The sequence below is a fragment of the Myxine glutinosa genome, chromosome 1, assembly GCF_964187855.1.
Source record: "Myxine glutinosa chromosome 1, kmMyxGlut1.1, whole genome shotgun sequence".
Classification (NCBI taxonomy): Eukaryota; Metazoa; Chordata; class Myxini; order Myxiniformes; family Myxinidae; genus Myxine; species Myxine glutinosa.
The window spans coordinates 212,462,497-212,480,336 of record NC_136261.1 but is presented as its reverse complement, the minus strand read 5'-3'; the positions used below and the strand labels follow the sequence as shown (position 1 = coordinate 212,480,336).

Below are 17,840 nucleotides of genomic sequence, written 5' to 3'. Positions count from 1 at the left end.
GAGGCCACGCTTACCCCTCGGGCGTGGCCGACACCCTCTTGGTGCGCAGAATGATGTCATCGCGCCAGCGAGCCATCGTGTCCGCCACATTAGCAAACTTATGGAGAAGATGGTTAATGAACGCCTGATATTTTACTTAGAAAAGAATAATCTGCTTAATAGATGTCAGAGTGGATTCAGGAGGGGTCGGTCCTCTTCAGATCAAATAGTCTCTCTGGCGAATGACATTAGGAAGGCTTTCATCGTCCGCGAGTCGGTGCTGGGGGTTTTCCTTGATATTCAGAAGGCCTATGATTCTGTCTGGAGGGACGGTCTTCTGTTTAAGATTCACCAGTTAGGCATCAGGGGCAGACTTTTCTGGTGGGTCCGTGATTTCCTGTCTGGCAGATCTTTTCAAGTGCGTGTTGGTGCTGCTCTGTCCTCCGTGTTTCTCACTAAAAAGGGTATTCCTCAGGGTAGTTGTATTAGTCCCACCCTTTTCAACATAATGATAAATGATGTTGCCTCTCTTCCAGGGGTACGGGGCAATTTGTCTTTGTTTGCCGATGATATAGCTATCTGGGTTCGGGGCAGGAACTGTGCGTTCATCTCCAAGTGCCTTCAGGCTGATGTTGTCAGTATTGAGCAGTGGGCTGAAAAATGTGGTTTTGCCATCTCTGGGCCTAAGTCTAAGCTTGGAATCTTTACTCTCAAGAGAAGGGTTGAGGACGTCAGATTAACAGTCAATGGCACGGCCCTAAAAGTCTCTCCGGTGGTCCCCTTTTTGGGGGTGATCTTTGATAAGGGCTTAACCTGGAATGCCCATTGTGCCAAACTTGTAGCTAAGTGCTCGAAGGGTGTCGACCTTCTCCGTTGTATCTCGGGTACTTCTTGGGGTGCCCACCAGGATAGCCTCCTTATCTTGTACAGAGCTCTAATACGTTCGCACTTTGATTACGGGTGTCAAGCCTTTTGGGACATGTCCCTGTCCATCCGGAGGAGGTTGGAAGGAGTTCAGTCCAAAGCTCTCCGCATATGCCTTGGTGCCTTTAAAAGCTCTCCAGTGAGCGCTCTCCTGGTTGAAGCGGGTGAGCTGCCTTTGTCACTTCGATGGGAAGTGTCTATTCTCAAATACTGGTCCAAATGCATTTCCTTCGGGGTAAATCATCCTGGCAGTTCTCTGTTCCTGGATTGCTGGGAGTATCATGCTCTCGGTAATCTCCGTCGGCTTCCCCCTTTTGGTCTCAAGTGTGTTGGGGCGGTTATAAAGGGTTGGGGGTTGGACCTCCCCCCGGTTAACACAGCCAATAAAGTGTCCCTATGGCCGCCTTGGACCATCGTGGTCCCAAGAATTCACTTGGATTTACAGAGTAAGACAGACAGGGACAATCCCGTCGTGACAAGTAACATGGCTGTGGAATTCATTCACAAGTTTTGGAGTCAATCTCTCCATGCTTATACAGATGGCTCCAAAGATCCGGGTCTTGGCCGCACTGCGGCTGCCTTCTGCATCCCTGATGTGAAGGTGACCAAGGCTTTCAGGCTTTCAGACCACCTGTCGGTATTTTCGGCAGAACTTTATGCAATTGTTTTGGCTCTTGAATGGATTATAGACTTTTATCCCCTCAGCGCGGTCATATTTTCCGACTCCCTCTCGGCTCTGATAGCGCTTAGGTCGTTCCAGCCTGGCAGTAGGAACGAATTGGTTCTCGAGGTAATTCATCTCGTAAGTTTGGCCCATTGGAGGGGCACGGTCGTCGATCTATGTTGGGTCCCGGCCCATTTGGGCATTGCAGGCAACGAAGTGTGTGATCAGGCGGCCAAACGCGCCCTCAATCTGGATTTCGAAACCCCGGTTCCGCTAGGCCAGGAAGACCTCTCTAATTTAATTAAACAGAAAATTAATGTTATATGGCAAAGTCAGTGGGACTCCTCCCCTAAGGGGAGGTGGTTTCACAAGGTGCATCCATCGATCGTGTCCTTGGGGTCGTCTCCCCGGCTCCCTCGCAGGGAGCAGTCTATCTTATCTCGACTTAGAATTGGACATTGTTTTCTCAATTTTTATCTTCACAGGATCGGGTGCCATCCCTCGGGGTGGTGCGTCGGTGTAAGGTTACCGAAGGTCTGGACCATGTTTTTTCCTTTTGTCCGCGTTATAATAACGCTAGATCTCGCCTTCAGCTTTCTGTCCGCGGAATGGGGATCACGTGGTCATGTCTGCCGGAAGCCTTTTGCTGGCTGGATCTGAAACATCCTGGGTTTTGTAGAACCGTTTTAAAGGTTATCAAAGAGACGGGGTTAGCAGTGTGAGTCTCTAGTTTTTCTCGGGTTAACCTCCTGGTTGGTTTGTTTGGATGTTAGGGTGCGTGGCGTATATAGAGCCTCGCGGCTCTTGAAAGCGCCAGTAAACCTCAAAAACGAAGAAGAAGAAGGCATTAGAGGGAAGAAGAAGAGGAACAAGAGGAAGACGAAAGGCCCTGCGTGGACTGAGAGAAGTGCTTCGAGATTAGATAGAGCCACAATGGTTCAGGGGGGGCAGCAGCAGCAGGTATTTGTCTTGTTCGTGATTTTGTGTGTTTTTTACGTATATAACGCATTGTAATTGTGTTTATATTTTTTGGTATAATCTCCTGCGATAAAAAGTTCCTTTGCGTGTCGTTGCTCGCAAACTGCAAGTCATGCTAGGCCTGACTTGTAGGCCGAAGAGGAAGGTAATCGGTTTTTAAATTAAATTTTGGGTTCGGTTGCCCCTAATGTTCTGTACGAACAGTGAAAAATATAAAATGTTTCTTTCTTTAAGTTTATGTTCTTGGTCCAAGGATTTTGCGTTTTTATCTCCTTTCTTTCAGATGGAAACGGACGATTCGAAGCCGGGGGACGGATTGCGGCAGTACTACCAGACAAAGATAGAGGAGTTACAGGTACATTAATCACCACCTGGATAGATGTGTCAAGATTGATAAATGATTGGAATCCCTGCTAATTGATCGGTTTGTACGAATGCAAACCGGCACATTGGTCTCGGCGTCGATGGACCCCAAAACCTAGCACGTGGCTATTGGGGGAGTAGACGAAGCGTCATGGGGGTTTCCAGTAGTGACATCTTGGTGGCCTGTCGGACATCTTGGTGGCCTGTCGGACATCTAGGTGGCCTGTCGGACATCTTGGTGGCTTGTCGGACATCTTGGTGGCCTGTCGGACATCTAGGTGGCCTGTCGGACATCTAGGTGGCCTGTCGGACATCTAGGTGGCCTGTCGGACGTCTTGGTGGCCTGTCGGACGTCTTGGTGGCCTGTCGGACGTCTTGGTGGCCTGTCGGACGTCTTGGTGGCCTGTCGGACGTCTTGGTGGCCTGTCGGACGTCTTGGTGGCCTGTCGGACATCTTGGTGGCCTGTCAGACATATTGCTATTGGTGGCCTGTCAGACATCTTGGTGGCCTGTCGGACATCTTGGTGGCCTGTCGGACATCTTGGTGGCCTGTCGGACATCTTGGTGGCCTGTCAGACATATTGCTATTGGTGGCCTGTCAGACATATTGCTATTGGTGGCCTGTCAGACATCTTGGTGGCCTGTCGGACGTCTTGGTGGCCTGTCAGACATATTGCTATTGGTGGCCTGTCAGACATCTTGGTGGCCTGTCGGACATCTTGGTGGCCTATCAGACATATTGCTATTGGTGGCCTGTCGGACATCTTGGTGCCCTGTCGGACATCTTGGTGGCCTGTCGGACATCTTGGTGCCCTGTCGGACATCTTGGTGGCCTGTCGGACATCTTGGTGGCCTGTCGGACATCTTGGTGGCCTGTCGGACATCTTGGTGGCCTGTCGGACATCTTGGTGGCCTGTCGGACATCTTGGTGCCCTGTCGGACATCTTGGTGTCTGTTGTCCCTAAGATTTTTCCAAACAATTCTAGTCCAAATTTTCTCCAAATTCCTGCCCTAACTCGGCTGTTGTCAGGCCTGGCCAGCCGGTTCGTGAAGACTCGGCCCAAGCTTCCCCCGGCTGACCCCATGAGGTGGGATAATAGTGGCCGTTAAAGAAGAAGAAGAACGATTATTATGACCAGAAGCACCTGCTCCCTACAGGAACCGCCAGAGGGGAGGGGTCATGCTACTATCTTTATGATTGCTAGCATATTGCTAGCTTTCAGAATTATTGGAATCTCCCGCGATGAAGCTATCTCTGAGGGCCTTTCACTCACTCACCGCAGGCAGGTAGGTGGTCTTTCTGTCTTCCACAGACTCCTCTCCGGCCTTGCACCCCCAGCTCTCTCTGTGCTCTGTCCCCCAAATATTCCTACAGGTCGCACAAGATCTGCCAGCAACCCTCTGATGGTTAAACTGCCGAAATCTCGGCTCTCTGCTCACCTTCACTCTTTCATTCCTCTTTTCTCCCGCCTCTGGAACAAACTCCCTCACTCCCTTCAATCCCACTCCTCCCTCCAGGTCTTTAAAACAGCTGTTCACCACCATCTCTTATCTTCCCCCATCCAAAACCTTGATCTTTTCTACCCCCGCTAATTCACCCCAGATCCACCTTGTTTGAAATTCCAACTTCTTTCCTGGAAGTCCTGGCAGTGTCCATATGTTTTATACCTCTCCCACCGCCCCCTTCCCATGCCCCCCCCCCCCCCCCCCAAAGCCCTCGCCCTCTCTCAGATCTCTCGATGTCTCCATGTCTCTCGGTCCCTGCTCTCAAATGTTGTGTTTGTGTCCTTCCCCCTCTCTCCCCATCTTGTCTACCGCTCCCGATGTTATATGTTTTATGTGTCGGTTTGTCTTTCTGTGTGATTAATGTTCGCTCTTTCACGAGCCTCGATCTTGTATACAAAAAAAAAATAAAAATAAAAAATAAAAAAAAATATAAGACCTGTCGCTTCGTTGACAGGAACACCAATCTTTGCGTAATTGAAAAAAAAAGAAAAAAGAAGTTGTTTGGTGTTAAAAATACATTAAATGAAAGAAATGGGGAAAAATGTATAATTTGTATGATTTGGATTCGTGGAGATTTGGCATCAACGTGGTGCATAAAACATCTTTGCAGGGAGAGGGATAAGTGGTTATGTTTATTTCCTGAGACTGGTTTCATTGAAATGTGATCTCAAGTTAAAGAAGGATTCATGGGAGATGCTGCTCTCCGTGCAGGGATAACCAACGTGTTGGCATTTGCAGTTTTGACACGTGTCCAACCTTAAAAAACGTGTACCCATAAAAAACAAAAGTTTTCTAAATAAAGGAGTGACGCACTACAATGGGTGTTTTCTTGAAGATTCCACTTATTAAAATCGAAACAAATGGAAGATTCCATTTATTGAAATGTTAGGGGAAAGAGAGTTACTTTAACTCAAGAGTGGGGAATATTATTTTCCACATTTGTCCTTTGAAGAAGAAAAAAATTCTTTTAATTTGCCATAATTTGAAAAATGAAGAAGTCGTCATTGGTGTAAAGCAGCAACTCACTTTTCTATGGAGGGTTGAAGGTATGGAGGGTTGAAGGTATGGAGGGTTGAAGGTATGGAGGGTTGAAGGTATGGAGGGTTGAAGGTATGGAGGGTTGAAGGTATGGAGGGTTGAAGGTATGGAGGGTTGAAGGTATGGAGGGTTGAAGGTATGGAGGGTTGAAGGTATGGAGGGTTGAAGGTATGGAGGGTTGAAGGTATGGAGGGTTGAAGGTATGGAGGGTTGAAGGTATGGAGGGTTGAAGGTATGGAGGGTTGAAGGTATGGAGGGTTGAAGGTATGGAGGGTTGAAGGTATGGAGGGTTGAAGGTATGGAGGGTTGAAGGTATGGAGGGTTGAAGGTATGGAGGGTTGAAGGTATGGAGGGTTGAAGGTATGGAGGGTTGAAGGTATGGAGGGTTGAAGGTATGGAGGGTTGAAGGTATGGAGGGTTGAAGGTATGGAGGGTTGAAGGTATGGAGGGTTGAAGCTGAAGTTTGGCTCTAAAAAATAAAGCAGTGCAAAAAGAATTGCGGTGAAGAATACAAATGGCATGTTTTATAGGAGTGGTTTGTTACTGTTAGTGTTGAACTGTGGGTAATCTGACATCCTGTAGTTTGTACGTTTTGAATCTGGCGAGCTGTGTTTCGCCTTACTGTGGTTTAGCTCGCTTGGGGAGGCTTTCGTGGTGGGAGTGTGTGGAGGGTTATCCGATTTGCAAGTTAACAACCTTATTCATGGTATTTCAAAGTGACGGACATCTTGCGTTTGCAGTTGATCGTAAACGAGAAAAGCCAGAACCTGAGACGACTACAAGCACAAAGAAATGAACTTAACGCAAAAGGTAGGAAGCAAATGTTTGGTTTGACCATTTTACTAAATCTGTGATTATTTCACATTTGCACATCCTTGTCTATTTTGTCCTTTGAAAACATTTCTCTTCCACATTTGGTGGTGTATCTATTGAACGCACTTGTGATATTCTTTGTTGTTGGCGTTACCTCTGCCACCGAAGGTGGATGGAGGTTATGTTTTCACCTCTGTCTATTTGTTTGTCCGTTTGTGAACAAGATATCTCAAAGAGTTGTGGACAGATTCGGATGAAATTTGGCAGAGAGGTAGTGTATGTGACAAGGACGAAATGATTAGATTTTGGTGAAGATCCGGATTCGGATCCGGCTACTAGAATTTATTTAAGCGATTCTTCACCATTGGAAGATAAGGCCAAAAATGATATATAGCAGGATATCTCAAAAAGTTGTGGACGGATTTGGACGAAACTTGGTGGACATGTTGGGTGTGTGACAATGACGATTTGATTTGATTTTGGTGAAGATCTGAATATGAATTCGCATGTGAGAATTGTTTAATTTTTGAAGTGATTCTTCACCATTGAGAGATCGGGCAAAAAGCGATATATAACATTATATTTTAAAAAGTTATGGACGAGTTGTGAATAAATTTGGTGGATGAGTTGGGTAGGTGACAATACAAGCCGATTAGATTTTGGTTCAGGTCCAAATCCAGATCCGGCCTATCAGTGGGATACAAAATGTAAACTGTTCAGCTTGGCAGAGGTATATGCTCCATCAAGTGTTGTTCTAGTTGTTTCTGATTCTCTTTTCTTTCTTTCTTTCTTTTTTTTGGTGTATGGCTTTTGAAATCATCCATACGTCTGACATTCTCTGAAGACAACAACAACAACATGCATTTTAAGGCCATTTTCCCTGCTTGAGCGGGGGTTAGCCTTGCGGTCCCCATGACAATCTTCTCCATTTTGCCCTATTTTCTGCATCTCTCCTTGTTAACCCCCTTGCCCGCATTTCTTCTTCCACCATCTTTAGCCAAGTCTTTCTTGGTCTTCCCCGTCCTCGACTTCCTTCTACATTCATTTCCATCACTCTTCTCAACCAGTCACTTTCATCCTTCCTCAACACATGAACAAACCATCTCAAACTGTTTCTCTTCACAGCATCCATCACAGGCTCTATTCCCATCATCTTTCGCAATTCATCATTTGTCTTCCTCTCTCTCAACGATACTCCGCACATCCACCGAACCATTCGCATTTCCACCCTTTCCAGCCTTCGTTGCTGCTCTACGTTCATTACCCATGTCTCGCTCCCATAAATCATAACACTTCTCACACATGCAGCATTGCAGCATGCACCTTTCCCTTCAGCTTCAACGACACTCCCCTCCTCATCAGCACGCAACTCAGTTCCCGAAACTTCTTCCATGCACATCTCACTCTTGCAACCGTTGCCGAGTCTGATCCACCTTCTCCATTCAGCATGTCTCCGAGGTAGCAAAATGTTTTCACACCTTCCAGCTTCACGCCGTCTCCAAGATCCAACTCAACATTTCCTCCATCTGCAGCTCCCTCTGTGCACACCTTACACTTGAATGTAGCTGCCACACTGGTTAATGACCCTCTCAGACCACTACCTTTTTGATGAACCCACTCAGCGCACATTGTACATTGAATGGAGTTCACTCCGACACCCTTCCTGCACACAGCACTTGGCCACTTCCCAGTTCTTTCCACATCACCACATGCTTTACCACTTGCCATCCATCACCTTCGTCTTTCCGATATTCACCTTCAGACCTTTTGTCTCCATACATTCCTTCCACTTGTTCATCTTTTCCTTCAGTCCATCCATACTTTCTGCAATCAACACCAGATCATCTGCATACAACAACTCCCATGGTAAACCCTCCTTTACGTTCTGAGCCAGCACCTCCATCACAGCTACAAATAGTAGTGGACTTAGTACCGACCCCTGATGCACTCCCACCTTCACCTCAAACTCACCACTGTTCCCGTCCTTCGTCCTTACAGCTGTGCGCGCTCTTTTGTACATTGCCATCACTACTCTGATCAACCATTCCTCCACTCCTAACTTCCTCAATGCCCATGTCAATACTTTGCGTGGAACCCTATCGAATGCTTTCTCCAGATCAACAAACCCAATAAACAACTTCTTCCTCTTCTCCATGTACTTCTCCTGCAACTGCCTCACAATAAAGAGCACGTGTGTCGTTTCTCTTCCTGCAGGACATTCCCTGAAGCTGCTAACGAATTGTGTATATAAGGTGCCGCGGCAAATTTGGTGAAGGTCGCCACTTCCGTCCCCGTCCCCGTCCCCGTCCTTCTTGTCTCCATTGGTTTTACCCCCCCCCCCCCCCCCCATCCTTTCTGCCAAATAAAGATGTCACTAATCCCAAACGTTGCTCTGAGGGTCTAAAGGTGTTTCATGGTATCAATTAATTTGTCATCTAATGGCAATCACTTGTCATTTGTGTCTGTATTTATCACTTGTGTCGTTCGATGATAGTTACCGGTACTTTTTATACCCCTGTGAGCACAAGCTTTATTCCCACGGGTTTACCTTTGCCTTGTTAATCCCATTCTCTTGATCATGTACAGTTCGCATGCTGCGGGAGGAGCTGCAGTTGCTGCAGGAACAAGGGTCTTACGTCGGGGAGGTCGTAAAACCAATGGACAAGAAAAAAGTTTTGGTTAAGGTAGATGAAAGAAAAAAATATATATATTTGGTTTCTTTGGGCAAACTTCTTTCTGCATATGTTTGGGTGGGGGGACGGTGAAGCTTTGCAATCAAAAGTTGCCACGAGCTTGCCAAATACATATTGCAGGACGAATGAGTGTTGAAATGTGTTGAATTGATATTCCTGATATGTTTTTAATTTTTCTTTTTTAAAGGTTCACCCAGAGGGCAAGTTTGTTGTGGACATTGACAAGAATATTGACATCAATGATGTAAGGTCGCAGCAAAAGTGTCATGATTCTTCTTCTTAGTTATTTATTTTTGTTCCATCTACATTGTTCTCTCCAGTGATGCAAGTGTACTAGGCATTTGGTCTGAATGTAGAGTACATCATTTCACTGCATTTCTCTGCACAAAGTCTTTTTGTGTGGGTGATCAGTGGTGTGAGTCTTGTCCATCTACCTGACGAGGGATAAAATGACTGAGGAGAGATCACATGTCACGTTTATCTATTTACAATGTCATTCATTGAACTTCATGTCGCATAGAAATGGAACAAGTGAATGCTGCTGTTCAGTCTTGGAAATAATTGTCCATATTCATCATGTAAATATCTATTTGAAGTATTTTCCTTGTTTAAATCCAGCATTCATGTTTGCCTGTACATTACTTGCTTTTGGAAAGAATGCTGAAATATCTGGGAAAATCAAGTGTATTGTTTAAAGCAGGCATGGATTCAGAAAATTAAATTGAGGGGGGGGGGGGGGTCTCAATAAAGTTGGGGTTATATTTGGGGGGAGCATGGATACATTCGGATACTTTAATCCCATTTTCCAGGAAATCGCACCCAAAATCCTAAACCACTTGTTGAGAGTAGAGAACATTCACCTCTTTATATCTCCAAAGTCCAATTTTGTAATAAAGCAACAGTTTGGTCTCGAAATAAAGTACAGACTATATTTTAAATATTTTCTTCTTGTTCTTGTTCATAGGTTGAGGAAGCAAAGTGAAGTCCATGAAGGTCTAAAATCGGCAATTCAAAAGTTTCCGTCGCCAATCTTGTAGCGTCCATGTTGCACTCCAATGAGAAGGCTCTAATGCGAGTACGCTTCCTCTGAGCTATCCGGTCAGCCCCCCAGAAAGTGGTAACTCGGGTCCAGGGTAGCTTGGTTGCGTTTTGTAACTTGCATGTTGGTTTTGAAAATGTTTTTTATGCATTCCGTCTCTAATGTATGTAGCCGGTTTTCAGATCAATACCTGTTATAATGAAACAACAGTTTAATATACTTGCACGCTTTATCTGTCTTGTCAAGTTGTTGGCAAACATTGGAATGCCCATTCCCATTAGGATTAAAATAAAATTGATTATTCGGATTTGGAACCTTGAACTGCATATTAAAGATGTAGGGCAGAAAACGGTCCGATTATGGTATAATTTGACCGGAATAATTAATCCACTGTTTAAGGTTTTCTTTCTCGATTGAATAGTTGAGCCTCGGATGAAGCCATAAATGTAGTAATTGGCTGCATCACATAGATAATACTGATTTTACCAGAGAAAGTGGGTGGATGAGTAGGTGCAGCAATTTCATAAATCATAGGTTGGGTAATTTTGTTTTTCTCCCCAAAAGTTGGCATAGCCCTGCCCCATCCCCCCCCCCCCCCCCCCCCCCCATAAGCCTCAATGTTGGATCCATGCCTGAGGTTGTGTTTTCACAAGTTGTGCTACGATAAAAAAAAATATTCCCATCATCGATACGTTCTAAAGACTCTGCCTTGTGCAGGTGACGCCAAACTGTCGCGTGGCTCTACGGAATGACAGCTATACGCTGCACAAGATCCTTCCAAATAAGGTGGATCCCTTGGTATCCCTCATGATGGTTGAGAAAGTTCCCGATTCGACATACGAAATGATTGGTGGCCTGGACAAGCAGATAAAAGAGATCAAGGAGGTGATTGAGCTGCCAGTGAAGCATCCAGAACTATTTGAAGCTCTCGGCATTGCACAACCTAAGGTGATGCTTCCTTTCAGCAATTGCATTCCAATATGTTTGTTCACTCCTTTATTTATTTATTTATTTTATTTCCTGGTTTGAATGCAGGATAATGTGTAATCACAATCATGATATGTCTCTGAGGTCTGTCTCTGGTCTGAGGCCTGTTTTAGTCAAAAGTTTAAAAGTGCATTGATTTCACCATACAGGTGTATCGACCTGTATGGTGCCCTAATTTAATTGTTTAAGGTTTGCCGCTTAAGGTTTGCAGAGTGAAGGCTCCCTACAATGAATAGCTTAATTTAGCCTATTCATAACAAAGGTCTTCATTCACTACGAGAAGGAGCTGAGCCGGTCACAGTGTCATGGTGATTGTGTGATGTCACTTTTTCAATGGGTGATTAACGTTTTAGTGGGGCGGGGGGGGGGGGGGGGGGGGCATTAATTTTTCAGAAGGCTTGCAAAATAATTCACTTTTCAGAATGACAGGGTTAAAAATAACTATCTCCTCCACCATTTCCCACCACCATCCTGAATGGAAACTAGGACTCAAGATTGTTTAGGTAAGTGCTACAACTAAATTAAATTTATTATTTTGTTACTGTGTCTTTATTATTAGGTAAATAATAATATAGATTCACTTGTTTTGCTGAAAATTATTTTTTTCATTATATAATAAGAAAATTAATAACAACAACATGCATTTTAAGGCTATTTTCCCTGCTAGAGTGGGGGTTAGCCTTGCGGTCCCCATGACAATCTTCTCCATTTTGCCCTATTTTCTGCATCTCTCCTTGTTAACCCCCTTGCCTGCATTTCTTCGTCGACCATCTTTAGCCAAGACTTTCTCGGTCTTCCCCGTCCTCTACTTCCTTCTACATTCATTTCCATCACTCTTCTCAACCAGTCACTTTCATCCTTCCTCAACACATGACCAAACCATCTCAACCTGTTCCTCTTCACAGCATCAATCACAGGCTCTATTCCCATCATCTTTCGCAATTCATCATTTGTCTTCCTCTCTCTCAACGATACTCCACACATCCACCGAACCATTCGCATTTCCACCCTTTCCAGCCTTCGTTGCTGCTCTACATTCATGACCCATGTCTTGCTCCCATAAATCATAACACTTCTCACACATGCAGCATACACCTTTCCCTTCAGCTTCAACGACACTCCCCTCCTCATCAGCACGCCACTCAGTTCCCTAAACTTCTTCCATGCACATCTCACTCGAGCAACCGTTGCCGAGTCTGATCCACCTTCTCCATTCAGCATGTCTCCGAGGTAGCAAAATGTTTTCACACCTTCCAGCTTCATGCCGTCTCCAAGATCCAACTCAACATTTCCTCCATCTGCAGCTCCCTCTGTGCACACCTTACATTTGAATGTAGCTGCCACACTGGTTAATGACCCTCTCAGACCACTACATTTTTGATGAACCCACTCAGCGCACATTGAATGGAGTTCACTCCGACACCCTTCCTGCACACAGCACATGGCCACTTCCCAGTTCTTTCCACCTCACCACATGCTTTTCCACTTGCCATCACCTTCGTCTTTCCTATATTCACCTTCAGACCTTTTGTCTCCATACATTCCTTCCACTTGTTCATCTTTTCCTTCAGTCCATCCATAGTTTCTGCAATCAACACCAGATCATCTGCATACAACAACTCCCATGGTAAACCCTCCTTTACGTTCTGAGCCAGCACCTCCATCACAGCTACAAATAGTAGTGGACTTAGTACCGACCCCTGATGCACTCCCACCTTCACCTCAAACTCACCACTGTTCCCGTCCTTAGTCCTTGCAGCTGTGCGCGCTCTTTTGTACATTGCCATCACTACTCTGACCAACCATTCCTCCACTTCTAACTTCCTCAATGCCCATGTCAATACTTCGTGTGGAACCCTATCGAATGCTTTCTCCAGATCAACAAACCCAAGAAACAACTTCTTCCTCTTCTCCATGTACTTCTCCTGCAACTGCCTCACAATAAAGAGCGCGTCTGTCATTCCTCTTCCTGGCATAAATCCAAACTGCATTTCGTCGATCTTCACCTTCTTCCTTATCCTCCTCTCCAACACCCTTTCCAATACCTTCATTCCATGCTCCAATAACTTTATCGCTTGATAGGAGCCACAGTCCAGAGGGTCACCTTTCCCTTTGTATAGAGGGCCGAGGGTACTCGATTCCCAATCCACTGGAATGCAGCCTTCTTTCACCACCAGATTACAGATCTTTGTCATTCTCTTCACACCACAACTTCCTGCTGCCTTCAACATATCTCCCACAACTCCCGTCGGCCCTCCCGGTTTCTACTCTTCATTGCTTTTATCGCTTCCTCAACTTCTTTCTCAGTTATCTTCTCTGCCGGCCCTAAAACTGGGTTACTCTCTATGTTGCCATCCCATTCATTCTCTGTATTCAACAACATTTCCATATATCTTTTCCATCTTCCTTTAATTCCATCTGGGTCCACAACGATTTGTCCCACTTCATCCTTCAAGCAACTCACTCCCATCACATTACACCTCTCTTTCGCTATCTGCTTTGCAATCCTGAATACCGCTCTCTGACCCTCTTCCGAATCCAAGCTTTCTCCGAACATTTTCCTACATGCCTCCTGTGCCTTTGCTACCTCTTTCTTTGCAGCCTTCTTGGCTGCCTTATAACTTTCATGCTCTGCTTTGTCTACTCCCGTAGCCTTCGCCTTCTGCCACTCCTTGAACTTCTTCCTCTTCTCGTCAATCCTCTTTCCAACTTCATCATCCCACCACCATGTTTCCGAGTGCCTCGGTGGTCCTTTTGTCCATCCACATACCTCACCAACGGCTCCCAACAGACTATCTTTCATTGACATCCAACCACGTTCAAGCTCAACCACATCATCCTCTTCCCTACTCAGCCTCTCTTTTAATGCCTCCCTTACTGTCACCTCTTTCAACCTCCACACCTTCATTCTCGGTTGGTACTTCACCAGCCGAGCTCTCTTCGCACCTTTCACCCTTATGTTGCAGACAACCAAGTGGTGCTGTGAAACAGCCTCCTCCCCCGGGATCACCTTTGTGTCCCGGAGGTGCCCCCTATCTCGCCTACGCACCATCAGGTAGTCAACGGTTGTCGTCGACCCAACTGACGTGTATGTAACAAGCTTATTATCCCCTTTCTGGAACTGAGTATAACAAATCAGCAAACTCCAAAATCTTTTCACCTTCTCCATTTCTCACACCATATCCGTAACCCCCATGAACTCCCTCAAAACCGTCCATACTCCTTCCCACATGTCCATTTAGGTCTCCTCCTACCACAACAACTTCCTCATCTTTCACGTTTTCCATCAGCTTCTTTATCGCACACCAGAACTTGTCCTTCTCTTCATCGCTCCGACCAACCTGCGGAGCATATCCCGAGATGACGTTCACCAAGAGCTTTCTAATCATAATTTTCACCATCAACCTGTCACTCACTCTAGTCATAGATACATGCATTTCTAGGATACATACATTTTGGGACATACTGTAACCATATTTCCTTGCTGGACCACACTAAAGTTTTGTGATGTAAAATGCCAAGTGATCAATTTTGAAGTTTTCGAATGCATATGTCATTATTATTATTATTATTCTTCTTGGTTATTTATTTTTGTTCCATCTACATTGTTCTCTCCAGTGATGCAAGTGTACAAGGCATTTGGGCTGAATGTGGAGTACATCACTTTCCCGCAGCTCTCTGCACAAAGTTTTTTTTGTGTGGGTGGTCAGTGGTGTGAGTGTCTTGTCCATCTACTTGATGAGGAATAAAACACCTGAGGAGAGATCACATGTAGCGTTTGTCTATGATGTCATTCATTAAACTTTATGTCGAATGGAAATGGAACAAATGAATGCTGCTGTTCAGTCTTGGAAATAAAATTGTTTTTATTTATGATATAAACATCTATCTAGTATTCTAGTTGAAGTATTTTGCTTGTTTAAAGCATGCATTACCATATTGTACAGCAACACATGCATTACCGCCATCATATTAAAATTTTGTTTCACCAACGTGAAACTGTTTACCCAACGCCCTCTCCTCCTCCCCCTTCCCTCATCCCCCACATACAAACTCCTGTAAGCTTTGCTCATATCATCTATCTTCACTGTCTTTAACCTCATACCTCCCAACCCCTTTTCTTTCTCTCTATCATCCTACCTTTTTCTCACATCAAACGTTCTAATTTAACCCTCTGCATGTTTATATAACTATGGTTATTAGAACACCCTACACCATAGTCTTGAGAGACAGTAAATGGGAAGAGTCTTTTAAACTCTTGCCTTGCATTTCCAAGCACAACCTATATTTCCTACAAGCTACCATTTTGTCTGAATTTCGATATTCCACAACGCTAAGAATTTGTAAGCTGTGAAGCCGCTTCAATATTTGGCTTTATTCTTCTGGCCATCCGTCAAAAATGACGAAGAAACTTTCGTCAAAAATGAGGAAAGATTAACCGTGTTTAATTCTAAAGGGTTCTAAAGTTTATTTCTAGGTGGTTTTAAAGGGTAATTTGAATGGGTTTTGTTCGTTTCTCGGGTTTGCCTATTTCATTTTAGAAATGCCAAACTCCAACACGGGTGCGATTTATTTTAATCTGTCTGCCTGCCTGGCAATCAAACAAAAATGAAAATCATTCAAAACGGGAAACTTACTGTTTTTAAGGATGTCCTAAAGGACACAAACAACAGGTATGGAAAACAAATATAAGGTAGTGTAATGGCCACTGGTCAATGGTAGTAAACTTCCAGAATATTTTTTATACTACTTTTACAATCTTAATTTTATTTGAATTGAATTATATACTTGAACACTGCAGAACACAAATCGCCTTTGTTCTTCCAATAACCTCCAGTTTTGCAGGACTTTGACATGGGACTGGCGTCACTAGGGGTGTGCGGGGGGTGCGGACCGCACCGGGTGACACTATCAGAGGGGTGACACCAAATTTTTGCAGTGTCAAGGCTTTCCGATCTTGCGATATTATCATTTGAAAGTGAGTTGGCGAAAGGCATTGATTTCGATGAAGTGATTCACAAGTTCGCAGCTTTGAAGGCCAGGAAAGGAAAGTTCTGAATTAGTCGAGATGTTCACCAAGTGCTGAAATGCTTGTGTATTTGTTCGTTTATTTTTATGGTATTATTTAATTTATGAGTATATTTCCATATGCATTTATCAACAAGTTCTACATTATTTGGGCCGTTATTGATTATGCAAACCTAATCCATTAATGTATCGTGTAACAATAAAGTTTTTAACGTTAAAATCAACATAATTTTGATGTAGTTCTTAAACGTTTTTACTTCGAATTCTATTGTTTTCTTACCGAATTTTCACTTTAACCACATGAAACTATGTAAATGTAAATACATTTAGACTGTGCGTATGATATTGTAATTTAAAGGTGTAATTTTAATTTTGCTAGTTCTTTATGTCACCACTATTGCCATTACATTCAGTGATGTACGGGAATTACGATTTACGAGTAACATTAGTACAAAAACATTACTAAGGATTCTGTATGGTCTGGTATGGGAGAAGGGTCCATGTAGTCAGGGTCACTATTTTTTTTCGTTCAAAATTTTTGGAAATTGGCAAAACTATACATTTCTGGAATATTCAGAGCATGAGGAATCCAAAAATTAATGTTGGCATTTGCGTAGACACCTTTGCGAAAATGACACTCAGGACAGTGATGAAGATCTGTAAAAGCATATTCCTGAACGCTATAGACCTAGTAGATCCTGTGTATAGGACTTATAGTTCAATCTGATACTAACAAGGCTGCTTTCTTGCTTTATAAACCCATACCTATAACTTCAAAGGATTTGCAATATCATGTATTATGTAATACAGTTATATCACAAATATAAAGACAATGGTTTTCAATTACCTTTGTTTGTTGCTTTTCTATAATCCTTAGCACTATTTTGAGGCCTTTATTGGATTCCTTGACCCAGAAAACATAGGATTAGCATATTTAATTAAGTTTCTAGGTTGATTAGAAGCCGAGATAGCGCAAAATATGTATTTTATGGCGGCCATTTTGAAAATCCAAAATCTGTGTCTGCAAATGCCAACATTGATTTTCGGATTCTCCATGCTCTGATGATTCCAAAAATGTACAAGTTTGCTAATCTCCCAAAATTTGGAACGAAATTATTATATTTGTTAACATAGTGGACCTGACTAATAGGGAGTTTGGGGGGGGGGGGGGGGGTTTACACCATGAGTCACCGCACTGGGTGACACCAACCCTAGTGACGCCACTGGGACATGGTAAATAAGGGTGATGTACATAGGGTTGCTTCAATCATGCTAAACTTCCAGAGTATTTTTTTAAACAAACTTTATAAAAACTTTTATTAAAATCGGAAGTGTATTCTTGAACACTACGTGAGGTAATTCATTCTATGAACTCTCTAGTTACCTGCGCCAGAGGAGAGGATATTGCATTTGAGTCCGTTTGTTACTTGCCGGAAAAGATTCCGGCAAGTATGTAGATCGGTTGGTTTATCTGTCTGTGTGCAGCACTACGTCTACACCGTTGCACGTAGAATCGCCAAACTTTACACACATATTTCTTGCCCTGGAATAGACTGTGCCCAATTGATGACGTCATCGGTCACGTGGTTCGGCCGCCATCTTGGAAAAAACAAAAAACTTTGCTACTCTATCTCAAAGTGCTGAATAGAAAAAATTGAGACATGGCTCATTGTAAAGAACTCTCCATGGAGAATAAAATATGTTAATGATGATGTCATAGGTGCCTCCATTATGACGTCATAATTCGACAAGTACACAACTTTATCCGATCAAGATGAAATTTCTTGAGCATAATGTAGGAATAAATTAGATTAGAAAAAAATAATAA

General features: G+C 43.9%; 1 protein-coding gene across 4 annotated transcripts in view; it reads left to right on the top strand.

Moving 5' to 3' along the window:
• Positions 1–1,918: 1,918 nt before the first annotated feature.
• Positions 1,919–17,840, top strand: part of PSMC5 (proteasome 26S subunit, ATPase 5) — a 31,877-nt gene continuing 15,955 nt past the window's right edge. For 2 of the 4 annotated variants that reach the window (XM_078783253.1, XM_078783244.1), the window contains exons 1-6: positions 2,408–2,527; positions 2,829–2,900; positions 6,193–6,262; positions 8,852–8,949; positions 9,146–9,202; positions 10,715–10,945. In XM_078783253.1, the coding sequence (XP_078639379.1) occupies positions 2,501–2,527; positions 2,829–2,900; positions 6,193–6,262; positions 8,852–8,949; positions 9,146–9,202; positions 10,715–10,945 (555 nt within the window). In that variant the 5' untranslated portion in view covers positions 2,408–2,500. Of the gene's footprint in view, positions 2,528–2,828; positions 2,901–6,192; positions 6,263–8,851; positions 8,950–9,145; positions 9,203–10,714; positions 10,946–17,840 lie in introns of all 4 variants that reach the window. The other 2 variants (XM_078783232.1, XM_078783238.1) reach the window with 2 other exon arrangements.